This window comes from Physella acuta, unplaced genomic scaffold (genome assembly GCF_028476545.2).
Source record: "Physella acuta isolate Inbredline_101_S28 unplaced genomic scaffold, ASM2847654v3 ptg000997l, whole genome shotgun sequence".
NCBI classification, from domain to species: Eukaryota; Metazoa; Mollusca; class Gastropoda; family Physidae; genus Physella; species Physella acuta.
In genome coordinates, this window is record NW_026732514.1 from 262501 (window position 1) to 280474 (window position 17974).

Consider the following 17974-nt stretch of genomic DNA (forward strand, 5'->3'; position numbering starts at 1 on the left):
ACATGTTAAATCCTAAACCTACCTCTACTTGTTAAATCCTAAACCCACCTCTACTTGTTAAATCCTAGACCCACCTCTACATGTTAAATCCTAAACCTACCTCTACTTGTTAAATCCTAGACCCACCTCTACTTGTTAAATCCTAGACCCACCTCTACTTGTTAAATCCTAAACCTACCTCTACTTGTTAAATCCTAGACCCACCTCTACTTGTTAAATCCTAGACCCACCTCTACTTGTTAAATCCTAGACCCACCTCTACTTGTTAAATCCTAGACCCACCTCTACTTGTTAAATCCTCGACCCACCTCTACTTGTTAAATCCTAGACCCACCTCTCCTGGAGGAATTGATTCAGCCCCTGACCCACCTCTACTTGTTAAATTCTAGACCCACCTCTACTTGTTAAATCCTAGACCCACCTCTCCTGGAGGAATTGACCCACCTCTACTTGTCCTGGTTGGAATTCTTCCATCTGGGTTTCCACTGGAATTCTAGACCCACCTCTACTTGTTAATTTTTTCACCCACCTCTCCTGAAGAAAATGATTCAGCCCCTGACCCACCTCTACTTATTAAATTCTAGACCCACCTCTACATCTTAAATCCTAGACCCACCTCTACATGTTAAAATCTAGACCCACCTCTCCTGGAGGAATTGATTCTGCCCTAGACCCACCTCTACTTGTTAAATACTAGACCCACATCTACTTGTTAAATCCTAGACCCACCTCTACATGTTAAATCCTAGAGTCCTAGATCCACCTCTACTTATTAAATTCTAGACCCACCTCTACTTGTCCTGGTTGGAATTCTTCCATCTGGGTTTCCACTGGAATTCCCGAGTTGAGCAGTCCCGTCATGTTGTCATAGAGAAAAGACAGTTCTCCATCAAGTCTCAGCATATTGATCACATCATTAAACTGCCAATGTACAACAAATGACTCAGACAGGAATTATATCAATAATGTCAAAATGTAATCAAATAACGATAGGCCTACTTACATTTCCACCCATGGGATTTAGGGTACCTTTATGGAACATCATGTACTCGGCTTCATGAGCGGACAGTATCTGGAAACCTATGTCTTTTAGAGCTGCTATCTGTCTTTTAGCAATTTCTCTTGGTGAGTACATCTCAGGGTCACCGTTGGAGTCGTAAAGGTCACACAGTACTTGGCCCACCTGAATTATAATACACCTGTTAAATTGTGTTTGTGTTGAGCATCATTGACTCACTCAGGATAAAGTTACACTTTTGAACATGGGTCAGGTTAAGTAGTAATAAGTAGAGTTCACATACTTCTGTGAATTCATCATATGAAGGAGTTGTGGTCAGCACTATGATTAGATGGTTCTACTTTATCTAATGTAAGTTACCCATAAGACATGGGTGGACTCAGCCCTGGGTTCCAAACTTGGGACCTTTGGGTTTACACCGTATGCCCTACCATCCAACCACACCATCCCATAACTTAGCGTTGATGTGAAAATTAAAATAGTTTCACCTTTTTTCCATCTTTACAAAGCCAGCTCAGCCGTCTCAGTGTGGACAGGTCAGGGAACATGCGCCATATTGTAGACTTTCCCTGGCTGTATTTGGGGATTGTTTTTGGTGGTTCTGAGTTGAAGCCCAAAACACAAGTGGCTGTAACAAAAAAAAATATCAAGACAATATATGAGTGATCTAAGTTTACACCTACACAGGTGGATGTAACAACAAAATACCCAGACAGTATATGAGTGATCTAAGTTTACAACTAGACAGGTGGCTGTAACGAAAAAATACCCAGACAATATATGAGTGATCTAAGTTTACACCTACACAGGTGGGGGGTAACAACAAAATACCCAGACAATATATGAGTGATCTAAGTTTACACTTACACAGGTGGGTGTAACAAAAAAATACCCAGACAATGTATGAGTGATCTAAGTTTACACATACACAGGTGGGTGTAACAAAAAAATACCAAGATAATATGAGTGATCTAAGTTTCCACCTTCACAGGTGGGTGTAACAACAAAATACCCAGACAATATATGAGTGATCTAAGTTTACACCCACACAGGTGGCTGTAACAAAATAAATACCCAGACAATATATGAGTGATCTAAGTTTACACTTACACAGGTGGGATTAACATTATAACAACAACAAAAAATACCCAGACAATGTTGAGTGATCTAAGTTTACTTCTACACAGGTGGGTGTAACAAAAAAAATATCAAGACAAAATATAAGTGATCTAAGTTTAAAGTAACTTGTCATGCATGTGTTCAAATAATATTTATTTAGAAGATAAATAAAATCATCTATCAAAAACAGAAAAAAAATGTTTAGTTTCATATTTTCATTTGTTTCATGATGCCACTACTGAATAGGTTCAAGTTTTGTTGTTTTATAAATATAGTAAAGATCTGGATTGTTTGTAATTTAAATATAATTAATGATGGAGCATTTTCCTTTTATTTTGGTGTTTTCAGAAATTTCTAGAGATACCACAAACATGAGCACTAGCCCAAACATTACATAGATAAAGACCTTAATTGTAGGTAGGGCCTATACCTAATCTGCTCAATTTCATCCTATCAATAAAAATAATCAAATACAGAATTTTTATATTTTAAAACAAGGATTGGATTATTTCTACAACATGCTAAACTGAAAAAACTGGGCGGTATCTGAATAAATCTTTTAAAATATAAATAACATTAACACGGCTCCATAGTCTACTAATAATAGACCATTGGTTGATTTCGCCTTGGAAACGAAAACCCAAAAATACAGCCTGGGCTGTGAGATGAGAAGAGCCAGATGTTGCCCATGTATCACCCCCATCCACATCACGCAGCTGATAGACCCAGGGGGCGGGAGTGAAATATTAAATTTTGATATCAAAAACAGAAAATGATCAGTATAGATTATTACAGTATTGAGTATAGAGAGACTTTTAGCAGCATAATAACAAAGGTCAAACGGTGACTCAAAATATCTATTTAAACAAATAAAATATTGATTTAAAACAAATATTCGTCACAATTTAAGGGATTTTAAGCACATGCCTATTGAATATCGCTTTATGTGACAGTAAAAAATAACTTACTGTGCGGCATTTCCATGCCTTCCTTTACAAATCTCTGGATTCCCCGGCCCACAGCGAACTTTCCCCTGGGTCTGCCGAAGATGTCGCACACAGTAAACAACACCGAGTCGTAGCCATTGATGCCATCCGCTTCAAAACGTTTCTCTGTCTCGTAAAAAGGTGTTTCCACCACCTCTACGACTGGCGATTTTTTTGTAGACATTCCGTGGGCACCGGATTCTAGTTTAGATAAAAATATAGAGATCTAGATTCTAGACTCTAGGACTACGCTAGATCGATCTACATAAAAAAATAGGCTTAAGTTTTAATTATACCGACTACCGTAGTTAAAATAGGATTAGCATTTAGGCCAATGGCAGATTCTTTTAAATTCATCTGGCGCTGTTTTGTAAGGAAGTGCCTCGGACGTTAGACTTTTAAGGGTCTTTTAAAATTACAGTCGTAGTACTACTATGTCAATGTGACTTTTCATTCGCGCTGATGTTGTCAATTTATTGGTGCCGTTGAACTGGGTGGTATCAAGTTGGATACTTAATATATAATAAATAATAAAGTAAATTAAAAAAAAATAGTTTCCTACACAGACGAATGTTTTGAACTATGGTCTATTTCAAACCAAATTAAACCAAACACTTAAAATACGGCTTTACACAAGAAACTGTTTGACACGCTCGCACTGAGTACATGGGACCTTACCTAATACAGGCCCAGGGACGAGGTTCTGCACAGTCATTGTATAAAAATATATGACAGTTTGCCTGTCGAACTCTCAGCACAGGTAAAGCACTTGACCGTGTTCGGTCCCTTGCTTTTAATACATGTTATTACAAGGTAACTTATTATTAAGGTCTATGTTTCAGTGTTTCTTTCTTTGTTGGGGGGGGGGGGGGGGAAGGGGTAGACGTTTTAACCTTTCCCTCCCACCACCCCCCGAAGAGATGCTTGGAAGAAACTCGGCTTTGTTTAGAAGTCAAACACATGTATTTTTTTGTTTGGTATGTAGGCTAATAGAAATAATTCAATTACCTACACATAGGCTGTTGTTGGTAAGGTTTTAAACTTTTTCAGGTTGAAAATGTGTCACATCGATAGATCCCAACATCAACTGATATATAGTTGACCTGCTGACCTTTTTCTAAATATGTCCCACATGCAAGATCGGAACGGTGACCAACCGGCCGAGCAGTAATCAGTAAGGATACCAAAGTATTTGACCCCTCTTACAAGTGGCGTCGCTAGTCGGGTGTTCGTGGGGCTAGACCCCCACCCATGGATTCCCAACATGACACTTATTTCACTTTAAGTTACAGCTGTTGGCGACGGCGCGTCGTGTCACATTGATAGCTTTTCATTTTAAAATAGTGAACACCGTAAAACCAGCTTTACGCCCTCTCACTGAGGTATTACCCAACAAACCCAGTAATAGATACAACGTTTAATACAAATAAATTATATAAATTTGACATGGGTTGGTCTTCTATTCTGTAACTGTACAACTATGACGTGCGTGCCAGCAGTGTTTCTTCCAGTCTTTATTCTCCGGGGGGGGGGGGGCACTTGAAATTTTCGGGGGGGGGGGGGGGGGGGTAGACTTTCTTCGGGGTGGCGGACACTGTTAAAAGTATATATTTTCTATAAAAATTATATAAATTTAATTTCGTTCGGGGGGGGGGGGGGGGGAAGAGATGCCTGGAAGAAACTCTGCGTGCCAGTCTTAGCACGGAGTAAGCCACAACATAACGAGAAACTCAACACTAGACTACTGAATGCAATATGGGGCGGCGTGCCCTAAACGGTAGACTGCTAACCCGAAAGTCTCAAGTTGGAATCCGGGTCCAAGTCAGTAGAACGTCCCTGAGTTCACCCAGCTCTGTTGGGTTTCTAACTCATGTTAGGAAAACATAGGAACTCTACATCATCTGATCCTATGGATCGTTAGGTCTATAGAGGATTCTTTTTTCTTTACTGAATGCAATAAAGTATTCACCTGGAAACTATGAATGATTTCCTTTTAGTCAGCCCTAATCGCCTACACTATCTGACGTCACTTTAATTAAAATTTAATCAGGAGACGGCGGTCCGTGTCTGTAGGATACTTTGAGCTATTAATTAACACACTAATTAAAACAATTTAAGACTTGATCTCAATAGGTGGTTGTGTGTCTGTTTACACAAATTTATGATAATTTTAAAAAATATAACTTCAAAATAGAGTGATAGTCACAGGGTATGTAGGTCTATGTTACGTAATGAAGTGACAACTTACAGTTTGATTTTAAATATGTTAAGACTGCATGCAGGCCTAGTCTATTTTGTTTAACACACGTGTGCAGCTGATCCCGTGTCAACACTGCATAAGAGACACGTTAATCTCCGTGCTCACGTTTAGCACAGCACAGCGATAGCGTCGATAATACTACACACCCTGACGTTGTTGTGTGGTCATACAGGTAATGTCAAGTTTTGTTTGTCTCTGATTTCGGTAACTGGTATGTCCCATATTCTACAAGAATCAATGTATCTAGACGGGCAGTAGCAGCAGGGGACTGAACACGCCGTGTAACACGAACCACTGCTGTTTTCTAGATATTTGTGTGTACATTTGGAGCTTAGATTTTTATTAAATAGTTCAACGGGCTCAGAGAATGAATCTAGGAACTGAAGAGTAGAAATTTCATAAAGTAACAAAATAGTTTTTTTAAAAAATGAATGAATAGGCTAAAGTTTAAAGCCTAATGGGTGTATTTCAGTGTTTCTTCCAGGCTTTTTTCTTCGGGGAGGGGGGGGGGGGGGGGGGAAGGGGCGGAGCCCCCCAAGAGATGCCTGGAGGAAACTCTGGTGTATTTAAATAAGCCTCGGGCTCTCAGCCAAAATAACTTTTTTTTTATTCCTTAGGAGGAAGGCAAGCTTTTGTGCAAAGTAAACAGAACGTCTTTAGCGTGAAATCGCAAACTGTCTTGGAAATCACGAAACCGGTTTACTAGTCAACTAGCGTTAAAGATAACAGAAGAACTATTGTTTGGGAATTTTTTTCTCGCTGCTTACTCAATAGGTTCTATGTGGTTTGTCAGGGTCAAGTTGGTGTAGGGGATGTTACTCTCATGCCAAAAGTTTCACACGAGTTATCTATATATATAATTCTCTTCTGTGAGCCGTTAGAAAACAAGCTGCAAGCACGCCTTACAGTCCCCTCTCTTCCTCTCTATCGCTACCACCCACCTCCCACCCCCTCACATGGTCTGGTGAGCTGTGGTTCACGCTGTTTACATTTTACAATCATAGAGACGGGTTTGGTGACGGCTATTAGGGGCAGATAATTTAGTTTGAAACGATTTTAAACTTAGAGGAGGTAAGTAAGAGGAGGCTGCTTTCACGTGGGGGGGGGGGGGGGGGGAAGGAGGGGGTTTTAGTGTTTTTAAGCAAATATTTTCAGTGGCAGTATTGGTACTGTCGAATTCACAAATTATGAATTACTGAAAAGTAGAAAAAACAACAACTAAATAGCGACGTATGATACGCAGCGGGTCGGCTCGTAACATTGAAATCTAGAAGTTCCACGGTAGAAGATTGTGGACACTAACGGATTTTCTTCTCTATTGAGGATGGGGGATTTCTAAGAGAAGCCTTGCCTAGAGTTTATGCTTGTTTTGAATAATTTGTTCTCGATGAATTAGACGTGGATAAGAAAGAACCGTAAAAAAAAATCAAGCCAAATTATTAGAGGACATCAGAAGAAAACAATAACGTATGTTTGACCTCATAAACATTGTTACAGTTTTCAACCACAAACATTTTCTTATCACACATCTAAAAACAAAATTAGGCACACAGTGTCAACCCTAACTAGTGCAGCAGGGTCACTGAATTACCACTAACTACAGAACATAATATTTCCTCGCTGATAATGTGCAGCTATATGTAGGTCGGGGGGGGGGGGGAGGGTAACTTAATCTACATGCTATCAGTGCAAGTGTGGATAACCCACAGTGGTTAAACTCCTAACCTTAATCTAAATAAAAAAACAAAATATCATCAACTAATCATAACTTTATTGAAATAGAAAAATGGAACTAACTTTAAAAAAAAAAAACCCACTAAAATCTAATTTAAAAAATCATTTAATACATTTAAGGTTAATGGAAAATATGAACTAAACACCTAATCAGACTAAAAAAATCAATACCCAGATGAGAAAACATTAGACACATGAGAAATCAAAATATAAATAAAATGGTTCTATAAATGACAGCAGATGAGGCAAAATCATATAAGGAATAAAATGATTATATACTCCAGGGGTCTCCAAACTACGGCCCGCGGGCCGAAGTACAGGGCAACAACTTGATGCATTTTCAGCAGTGCAAGGTCTTCATGGCTGAAGCAACAGCTGAGTTCCCCACATCATTTGCATGCGAGATCATCAAAGACCTACAGCTGCAGTTTCAGTAGCGGTTTTCTGAATAGGATTCAAAGGCAGAAGAAGTGAGACTGTTTCAAACCCCATTTGAAGCAAATGTAAACAGTTGTTCAGATGAATTGCAGATGGAGGTCATTGAATTGCTAGCAAATGACTTCCTTAGAGACAAACAGAGGCGTAGCGACCCTTCCCGGCGCCCGGGGACATACTTACAATTTGGCGCCCCCTTGGGAGCAAATTTTCGATTTGCACCCCCCCTCGAACTTTTCATTTGCACCCCCCCCCCCTCAAACTTTCAATTTGGCGCCCCCCCTTAGGTCGGCGCCCGGGGACATATGTCCCCCCCGCCCACCCCCTCGCTACGCTACTGGAGACAAGTCCGTAAAATGGCGGGTGGGTTTTTGTGTTTGTCCAAGGAGAACAAACTTTGAACTCTATTGTTGACCCCGACTGTGGTTCTTTCAGACTTTTTAAATGTGTATATATTTCTATATAAATTATATTCCGATTGGGGGGAAGGGGGGGGGGGACTCCGCCACCCCAAAGAGATGATTGGAAGAAACTCTGGCCCCCGAACTGATATTTGATAGTTAATGCGGCCCTCGGGCTGAAAAGTTTGGAGACCCCTGATATACACGATAAGATTAAGAAATGTAACAGTTTAAATTAAACTGAGCCTTCAAATAGCTGATAAAACCAATTATAAATATAAACAATACCTACATATAATGGCATAAGCCCCTTCGGTATCTTTGTGTAGCAGTATAAGGCCACTGTAATTTTATTTACTGCGGTATCGCTAGCCTAATCATGTTCTTTGTTTATGAATATTTAAGACCTGAGGTTTGAATCGCTCCATACACTCGTAGATATAAATAGATCTACTAATGCTTATGTTTAGTGACAGTGTTTCTTTCAGGCATCTCTCCGGGGCAATGACCCCTTGGAACACGCCTTCTCGTGGACAAGCGCCCCCCCACCCCTTCACCAAAGTGGAAACGCCTGAAAGAAACCACTGGTTAATTAGTGCTAAGCAGTCTTAGTCTTCTAGCATCCACTACACTATGCTGAAACTAGCAATACAGTTACATTATATGTGTATATATAACTTAACTAATAGATGGTATTCTACCAATTTGTAACTGCAATGCGGTATTATTTGTTTGTTACTTACCTCTCTTCAATGAAAGATAAAAACCAGCGCCTGTACTCAACTGTTACTCCTGTGTTGCAATCACTTGCCACAAATACAGTTTCATTTTTTTCCTAACCAGCTACACTACACCAAATACAGTCCCATTTTTTTTTCCTAACCAGCTAACACACTACACCAATTTTGGTTCGTCGACCCACTTGGGTAATTTCGTACAAAGGGCAGCTTATTCTGACAGGATAATTCCTGGTTATTTCCCTTGTTGCTTGTTGTCTGTTAGGGTCACGTTTGTATTGGGGACGGGGAGGCAGGAGAAGACCAAAGGTGGTACATGGCAGATACTAAGATAGAGCTAGATGTTTGATTTACAGAGGCGTAGCGACCGATTACACCCGCCCATTTAAATATATAGATATTCACGCTGGTAAAAAGCCCCCCCCCTTCCAATTTGGAACGGCCGGGGCGCTTTTAGCAATCACTTTACCGTTTTATTATGGTGTCTCACATGTTATGTAGAAAACAGTTAAAGTTAAAGAAGTCCGTTCAGTCAAGAAGCAGTCCTTTTTCTTAAACCTCGACTGGATAATTCAGTAATGCAGATCAGAATGTGCTTTATATAATTTTTTTCTACCCCGTTTGGCGCCCCCACTCTTAAGGCTGGCGCCAGGGGGAGGCCGTTCCACCACCCGCCTTCCCCTTGCTACGCCTCTGTTGATTAGTGGTAGTATTTTTTTAACTTGTTTATATCCTACGTCGTCTCCAGGTGTCTTGGTATTTGCTAGTTTACTTTTGTGTCTCATTAGCAGGATACATGTCGTGTTGCATCCGGTACGTGGGTATGTATGTGTACACATGTGGGTGTGGTTATATACACGTGGGTGTATATGTGTACACATGTGGTGTGGTTATATACACATGTGGGTGTGTATGTGTACACATGTGGTGTGGTTATATACACACGTGGGTGTGTATGTGTACATATGTGGGTGTGGTTGTATACACATGTGGGTGTGGTTGTATACACATGTGGGTGTGGTTATATACACATGTGGGTGTGTATGTGTACACATGTGGTGTGGTTATATACACACGTGGGTGTGTATGTGTACACATGTGGGTGTGGTTGTATACACATGTGGGTGTGGTTGTATACACATGTGGGTGTGTATGTCTACACATGTGGGTGTGTATGTGTACACATGTGGGTGTGGTTGTATACACATGTGGGTGTGTATGTGTACACACGTGGGTGTATATGTGTACACATGTGGGTGTGGTTATATACACGTGGGTGTATATGTGTACACATGTGGTGTGGTTATATACACACGTGGGTGTGTATGTGTACACATGTGGTGTGGTTATATACACACGTGGGTGTGTATGTGTACATATGTGGGTGTGGTTATATACACATGTGGGTGTGGTTGTATACACATGTGGGTGTGTATGTGTACACATGTGGGTGTGTATGTGTACACATGTGGGTGTGGTTGTATACACATGTGGGTGTGTATGTGTACACATGTGGGTGTGTATGTGTACACATGTGGTGTGGTTATATACACACGTGGGTGTGTATGTGTACACATGTGGGTGTGGTTGTATACACATGTGGGTGTGGTTGTATACACATGTGGGTGTGTATGTCTACACATGTGGGTGTGTATGTGTACACATGTGGGTGTGGTTGTATACACATGTGGGTGTGTATGTGTACACATGTGGGTGTGTATGTGTACACATGTGGTGTGGTTATATACACACGTGGGTGTGTATGTGTACACATGTGGGTGTGGTTGTATACACATGTGGGTGTGGTTGTATACACATGTGGGTGTGTATGTCTACACATGTGGGTGTGTATGTGTACACATGTGGGTGTGGTTGTATACACATGTGGGTGTTTATGTGTACACATGTGGGTGTGTATGTATACACATGTGGGTGTGTATGTGTACACATGTGGGTGTGTATGTGTACACATGTGGTGTGGTTATATACACACGTGGGTGTGTATGTGTACACATGTGGGTGTGGTTGTATACACACGTGTGTGTATGTGTACACATGTGGGTGTGGTTGTAAACACATGTGGGTGTGGTTGTATACACATGTGGGTGTGTATGTGTACACATGTGGGTGTGTATGTATACACATGTGGGTGTGTATGTGTACACATGTGGGTGTGTATGTGTACACATGTGGGTGTGTATGTGTACACATGTGGGTGTGTATGTGTACACAAAACGATCTGTTGCTGTCATGTCCACAAAATTGCTTTCATGCATCGCTACGCCCCCCCCCCAAATCCTCTTAGCACATCCACACCCCCCCCCCATCCCCCACCAGGACAAAGAAAATGAAAAATATATAATTTGTATAGGAAATATACATTTTAACCAGAGCCTACTTCCCCTACCCCTTTTGGAAAATTTATATATATATATATATATATATATATATATATATATATATATATATATATATATATATATATATATATATATATATATATATCAGCAAACATCGCACACAGACAATAAAGCGACACATAAAATAACATAGAACAAGTTTTAACGTAAAATACTAGACACAATAAACAAGATAACGTAGTTGAAAATAAATAACTACCAAGACTATACTGCATCTTTTAGTCTTCTCAACAATATACAATAACCAGCACCACCCAATCTTAATTTGACTGTATCAAGTAAAGCAGATTCCCCCCCCCCCCCCCCCCCCCAGATTTTTACCTCTCCCGTTCTCTAAAAAAAGTCTGCATGTATCCCCTCCCACTATTTCAGTAAAGCTCTCATAATGACAAATTCCCTCCAACGGTCAGACTGACGTCCCCTGATCAGAGTGCGTTCCCTTAAAAATCTAATGACCACTTTCTATGCAGGAGAACCGAGTTGGCTAGCCACATCATGACTCACTACTCCAGATGAGCGGTTCCAGTTTCCACGTCTGCAACCAGCGCCGTATGGTAATGGCACTCTCTATGACGGCAGCGATTGATATCACGGAATTCTGTTCGAAAAACAAATGGATGAGTGCTCATCGACTAAACATGGCTGCTTATTCTTATAGAGGGATTGGCCTTACTTAACCCTTTCTAGTCCAAGCTAGGGTTAAGTATGCGGCTAGGTACAGGGATATAGTGTCCTTACTCGTAATACAAGATGGTATCATCTTTTCTCGTTCTCAAGACAGAAAGGGCAGATGAAGTAGAGTTCATCTGTTTCAATGACCTCGGCATACAGGGGGATAGTGTGGTCAGCACTATGCCTAGCAAGAGGTGGGTTAGGCTAATTCCCGTGAACAAACACACAGTGATGTATGCAACTCAGAGGCGTAGCGATGGGGGCAGGGGGGGACATATGTCCCCGGGCGCCGAGCTTAGGGGGCGCCAAAATGTGTTGGAAAAAGTAATCGAAATTCGAGGGGGGGGGGGGGGTGTAAATCGATAGTTTGAGGGGGGGGGGGGATGCAAATCGAAAGTTTGTCCCCGGGCGCCGGGAAGTGTCGCTACGCCTCTGATGCAGCTCCAACTAACTTTGTAAACAGATATTTTTATTTCTGTTACTAGTGTTACTAGTGGCTCTCAATTTCGCTACTGCAAAATAATGTTTTAAATCTGAACTAAAGCTGAATGTCCCTGCGTATATTGCTACATGTAAGATAAACAAGGGTTTTTTTCAGACATTTTGCTCGGGGCGGGGGGAGGGATTCATTAGTATAGTTAAAATTAAAATAATTTTTTCTTAATTTACTATTTAATTTTTTTCTCTTCTATTTGTTGGTGTGTGGGTGTGTGAGTGGGAGGGGGGGGGGGGCAGCAGTGCCGCTAATGATAAAGTATCGGCAATATTTTAACGGCTTAACCCTACATGAATAAACATCTTCTGATGTTCGTTCCCACGTACCTTACGCCAACAGCTAAACAATAAACGACAGGGTAATAGCAGACTCGCCAGTCTAAAACCAGCTTGACACCTTAATAGAGGGGCATTTTATTTCGAGGTAACGGTCTTTGGCATTTTCAAGGGAAATAACCAGCAATAAATTGTGGAACATTGAGCGTACTTTGTGTTAATTCCCCATCACAAACTGGGAATAATAAAAAAAAAAAAAACTATTGTAGGATAACTGGTCATCAGTTTGTTGAACTTTCACGTCATCTGAAGAGTGGGTCATCTGGAGAGTGGGTCATCTGGAGAGTGGGTCATCTGGAGAGTGGGTCATCTGGAGAGTGGGTCATCTGGAGAGTGGGTCATCTGGAGAGTGGGTCATCTGGAGAGTGGGTCATCTGGAGAGTGGGTCATCTGGAGAGTGGGTCATCTGGAGAGTGGGTCATCTGGAGAGTGGGTCATCTGGAGAGTGGGTCATCTGGAGAGTGGGTCATCTGGAGGATGGGTAATCTGAGAGTGGGTCATCTGGAGAGTGGGTCATCTGGAGAGTGGGTCATCTGGAGGATGGGTAATCTGAGAGTGGGTCATCTGGAGAGTGGGTCATCTGAAGAGTGGGTCATCTGAGAGTAGGTCATCTGAAGCAGAGGCGTAGCGACCCTTCCCGGCGCCGGGGACAAACTTTCGATTTGCACCCCCCCCCCGCTCAAGATTTCGATTTGCACCCCCCTCAAGATTTCAATTTATTTTTCCAACCCAGTTTGGCGCCCCCTAAGGTCGGCGCCCGGGGACATATGTCCCCCCGCCCCCCCCCCCCCCCCACGCCTCTGATCTGAAGTGTGGGTCATCATGGTACGGGTTATCTGATAGTAGTCTCATCTAAGGCGCGCGTCATTTGACAGGTGGAACCGATTCATTGGCGGGTTGTCCGTATAAATATTCAACGCAACCTGTGTGTGCATGCGTATGCATATGCGATTTTGAAAGGGAGGGGGGCGGGGGAGTTGCGCAAAAAAGACGTGTTCACGCTATATATTACAGGCCTGTATAAAACTACTGGTGAAGCGCCAGTCTTAGGATTAGAGGTCCGCTTCTAGTAGTGTTAAAAATGTATTGTTTAGAAAATTTATGACGGCATTGTAACAATACAAGACAACACATCAAAACAAACCAGGATATTTATAAAACAACACGTCTGCTTATGTCTTGAGTAATATTTTAATCTTTGATACGCAGCATAAGTTAAGAAATTCAAAGCATTAGAAATGTTAGGAGCAAAAGTTATTCGGGTTTAAGGCTTCTGTCTCGCGGCCTTATATTTGTCATCACTGAAAACATGTTTGATTCACATGTATCCGTCTTATTTGTAAACATCGGGCCCCACTTGACTTGTTTTATGTACAAAAGGGGAGATAATTCAAACATATGAGCATGAACCAAATAATTGAGGAAAGTATCAGCTTAAAACTAGAAATTTCGTGTTGTGGTTGTGTAAAATATTTTATAAAGTAGTGTTAATTACATTTGTTTAAAGTACTAGAATAAAAGTTTACAAACTATGTACAAAACATTTTTAATTAGGCTCCAAAAGAACTATAAATACCTGAAAATTTGTAACCTTATCTACTGATAAAATAAGTTTTGTTCAAGTAATAAAACACTGCCAATTCAATTTTCAATACTTATGCATCTTATTATTACTAACTGGACTAAAAAAAAAAAAAAAAAAAAAAAAAAAAAAAAATTATTATTACTAACTTACTTTTTATTAAACTTGTTTCCTTTAGAAATGTCTACCATTTAGTTCATGTAATGATAATTTTTGTTAATGTTTGAACTATGTTAAATACTAAGCACACACACAAGATTTCTAATTACCTTTATTTGAATTGTTGATCCACAAATCCTTTTTTCTAAATGTTCACCATTGTGTTCATGTAATGATAATTTTTGTAAATATTTAAATTATGCTACAGACTAACGCACACACACACACATTTGTATATGCTGATGTAATTATTTCTATTTGAAAATAAAGGACATTAAAAAAAATACTAATTTACTTATCCTATGTTCTTCTGTTATGGTTTCTTCTCTGAACCTACTTTAAAAATAAATGTATCTGTATTTAAAGAGCGTGGAAATATACGCTCCTGTGAAACTGGTGAGAGCTATGTCCCATGTCTCTAGCTTTCATGGCCTTTTTGGAGATGTTGATGAAGCCTTTCACCAAATCCTCGCCCAGCGCTTGTGTCAGCACTTCATCCTGTTCTAGAGCACTGACCGCAGCGTCTATAGATTTATGAATAGGCGGGGCTTCAGGGTCTATTTGAACCGGACAAGTCAGTTTCCTGGCTAGGCCGTCCATGCCGGCTGCCAGTGTCGCCGCTAGGTCGAGGTACGGGTTCGAAGCACTGCTGGGCAGCCGGTTTTCGAGGTACACATTTTTCCTCTCCGTTTTTAATCGGAGAAAAGCTCGTCTGTTTTCTTCTCCCCATGTGGCAGATTGAGGGCAGAGAACATCTGCCAGGCGTCGGTAACAGTTCACTGTCGGGCAGAGAAGGGCAGTTAACGCAGGCGCGTGGTGGACTAATCCAGCGATCCAATGACGCGCTAACTCAGACAAGTTAATCGGATCAGTGACGTCGATAAAAGCGTTGGCCCCGTCTGCCGTCCACAGAGAATGATTCAAATGGAACCCGTTGGCGTGGCCACTCTCCAAGGGGCAGGCCATGTATGTGGGCATCATTCCATTCCGCCGTAAATTCGACTTGACGCCATCTTTCATCACCATGATCGTGTCGGCGGAGGCCACGCCTTCTTCCGGTCGAAAAGTCAGCTCAAACTGCGCGGCGGCGAATTCCGTCATGAACGTTTCCACCGGAAGTCCGGCGCCCTCCAGAGAGTGGCACGTGTCCAGGAGTGTGGCCTCTCTACCGGACATGTTGTCGCTCCTGCCATAGGGCTCGATCAGGACGTTGTTGAACGGGGTCGTCTCGTCTTGCTGCAACAAAACATACGAAATACAGAGCTTTGTCAGGGCATTTCACAAAATACAGAGCATAAAAAATATTATCGGTGTTAGCAAAATACAGAGCTATTTCATTGGAGTTTAATTAATTTGAAAAAGCTGGAGCGAAATCTCTTTTACAAGTGGGTCAGAATTGAGATTGGAACACTCTTCTCCCCCCCCCCCCCCCGAATTGTGACCTAAGATAATATTTTTGTAAACCACAGCTATCAGTAAGATGAACAATGTAGTCTAACAAAACACCAATTGCATCGTAATATTGAATCTTGAATTTTACTCAACCTAACATTGAACCCAGGGTCGGCGCTATCTATATGGCGAACTAGACGGTCACCTGGGGGGCGTAAAAATGTGCACTGGCTATGATCAAAAAGTACCTAAAAACTAATAACGATTACGTTTCAGAAAGTATAACGTAATATTTTATGAGGGTTTCATCATGCGTTACTTAGACGTGTGACATGGTTATCTAAAACAGAGTTATTTATGTCTGCGCTTTGATCATATTTATCGGGGCACGGGTTTACCTACACTACCGCATGAAAGCCTAATAGTGAGGTAGAACACACATTGGTGACCGCCTAGGTGTCAGGGACGTAGGTGGGCGCTCTTGGGAGCCCCCGATTACATTACCGCAAGGGGCGCCGCGTACTGATTCAATTTGGCGAATGACCATAACGCCTCATCTTATCCATAGTCCTATGCACTGTTTTGACTAACTTAAGCGCCATAGCGCTCACGGGATAGCCCGTGGCGCCAAATTGCATCCTGCCGGGGCTCCGGCGAACACGCCTGATTCAATTTAGTGAGCGATTATAACGCCCCATCTGATCCATTGTCTATTGCACTGTTTAGAACGAACGTAGGCGCCATTGCGCTGACGGGAAAGCCCAGAGCGCCAAAATCAAAACCTGCAGGGGCGCCGGGGGACGCGCCTGGTTCGATATAGTCAACGATTATTGTCGCCCATTGTGTCTTTAGTGTATAGCTTTTTTTAAAAATAACGAACGTAGGCGCCATAGTGCTCGTAGGGGAGGCCGTGGTGCTTCGGGTCGCGCAATAGACGGGGCGCCAGCGGTTGCGATTGTTGCAGTTTTACCGCTAAATATAGTAGTATCCCTTACCCACTATGCAGTACGCCCGATTAACGGATGTCTAGTGCTAACATAGCTGCTCTGGAACTCTGGGCGCCAAATCGTGTATTGACGAAAATTGCACCCCCGGGCGCCGCCCATAATAAATTTTAATTTCTTTTTCGTAGAAATCTTCTCGGGAGTATTCTCATTTACTCGCCGAAATTTCAAGCACTTGCATGAACGGTGTCTAACTGCATCCTACTTTTATTTCTTAATATACCGTATATAGAGAACAATCTTACCCTCCCGGGGCACCACCCCTGCGAAATTGAAATTATTTTTTCGCAGGAACCTCCCCAGGATTATTCATGGCGATCGGATGAAAGGTGTAGTAATGCATAAAAGACACACAGACACACGTACATTGCTTTATATATATATATATATATATATATATATATATATATATATAGATAGATAGATAGAAGATAGATTATAGTTTTTTTATATTGTTAAATATATACAATAATTATAACAATATCTTAATTAGCTACCCGTACTTGATTTATTTGAAAGGAGTCCCTTAACTATTTTTTTGAAATACTTTTATTTTCAGTCCCTTAATTTAGGGGATCCAATTATTTTTTAAATAAATTTTTTTTTATATAAAAATCTAGATGTCGTTAAAAGTTTAAGGTTCGAGTTAAGCGGTGATTACACGTATGTCATCAAAATTGACTAGAAGTATGTTATAATAAAGCTACCGTGTTAAACTTTCAAACAAAACCTACAGTTACATATTTAATAATTAAAATATATTGTTTTGACAAAATAATATGAACTATTTGGTATAATTATTACGTAATGAAATTTAAATTGTTTTACGGTTGTTTTCAAGCATGTCTTAGGTACACTTGGTTAATCTAGCGATTCTTGAGAAAGTTATTTCCCTTGAATGAATCTTTGGAATTTGGATTACCAAAATGGGAGATAATTCGTTTCTTAATTTTACATTCATTTTAAATTCCTGCACCTTAGGTTGACCGCTTACTTATAAATACAACTTATTATTATCTTCTATTGTAAACATATATATAGAGCAGAAGTTCTAAACAAAATAGTTTGGTAGGTTTTTTTTTAACATTATCAAGTTGAAAACAAATATATCAGTAGCCGAGCCGTTATACATACTTATTATTAGTAGTACAGTACGAGATAGTGCAACAAAAGCGTCTAAAGTGGGGGGGGGGGGGGGGGGGGAGAGGCTATGTCGTATAATAG

At 41.0% G+C, this 17974-nt stretch overlaps 2 protein-coding genes across 4 annotated transcripts in view; both read right to left on the reverse strand.

Moving 5' to 3' along the window:
• The window catches only part of LOC131954428 (glutamine synthetase), a 12629-nt gene extending 3702 nt beyond the window's left edge, over window positions 1–8927 (reverse strand). The window contains exons 1-5 of one of the 3 annotated variants that reach the window (XM_059318096.1): window positions 8697–8927; window positions 3106–3324; window positions 1507–1646; window positions 1004–1183; window positions 790–921 (exon numbers count right to left, since the gene is read on the reverse strand). In XM_059318096.1, coding sequence (XP_059174079.1) covers window positions 790–921; window positions 1004–1183; window positions 1507–1646; window positions 3106–3307 — 654 coding nt within the window. In that variant the 5' untranslated portion in view covers window positions 3308–3324; window positions 8697–8927. Of the gene's footprint in view, window positions 1–789; window positions 922–1003; window positions 1184–1506; window positions 1647–3105; window positions 3325–5371; window positions 5626–8245; window positions 8264–8696 lie in introns of those variants that run through there. The other 2 variants (XM_059318098.1, XM_059318097.1) reach the window with 2 other exon arrangements.
• A 5656-nt stretch (window positions 8928–14583) lies between these two features.
• On the reverse strand, window positions 14584–15592 carry LOC131954412 (lengsin; the record flags this gene model as incomplete). Its single annotated transcript, XM_059318070.1, is given in 1 exon segment — window positions 14584–15592. A coding segment is annotated over 1 exon segment (878 nt), but the record flags the coding sequence as incomplete, so codon positions are not given.
• Window positions 15593–17974: the final 2382 nt, after the last annotated feature.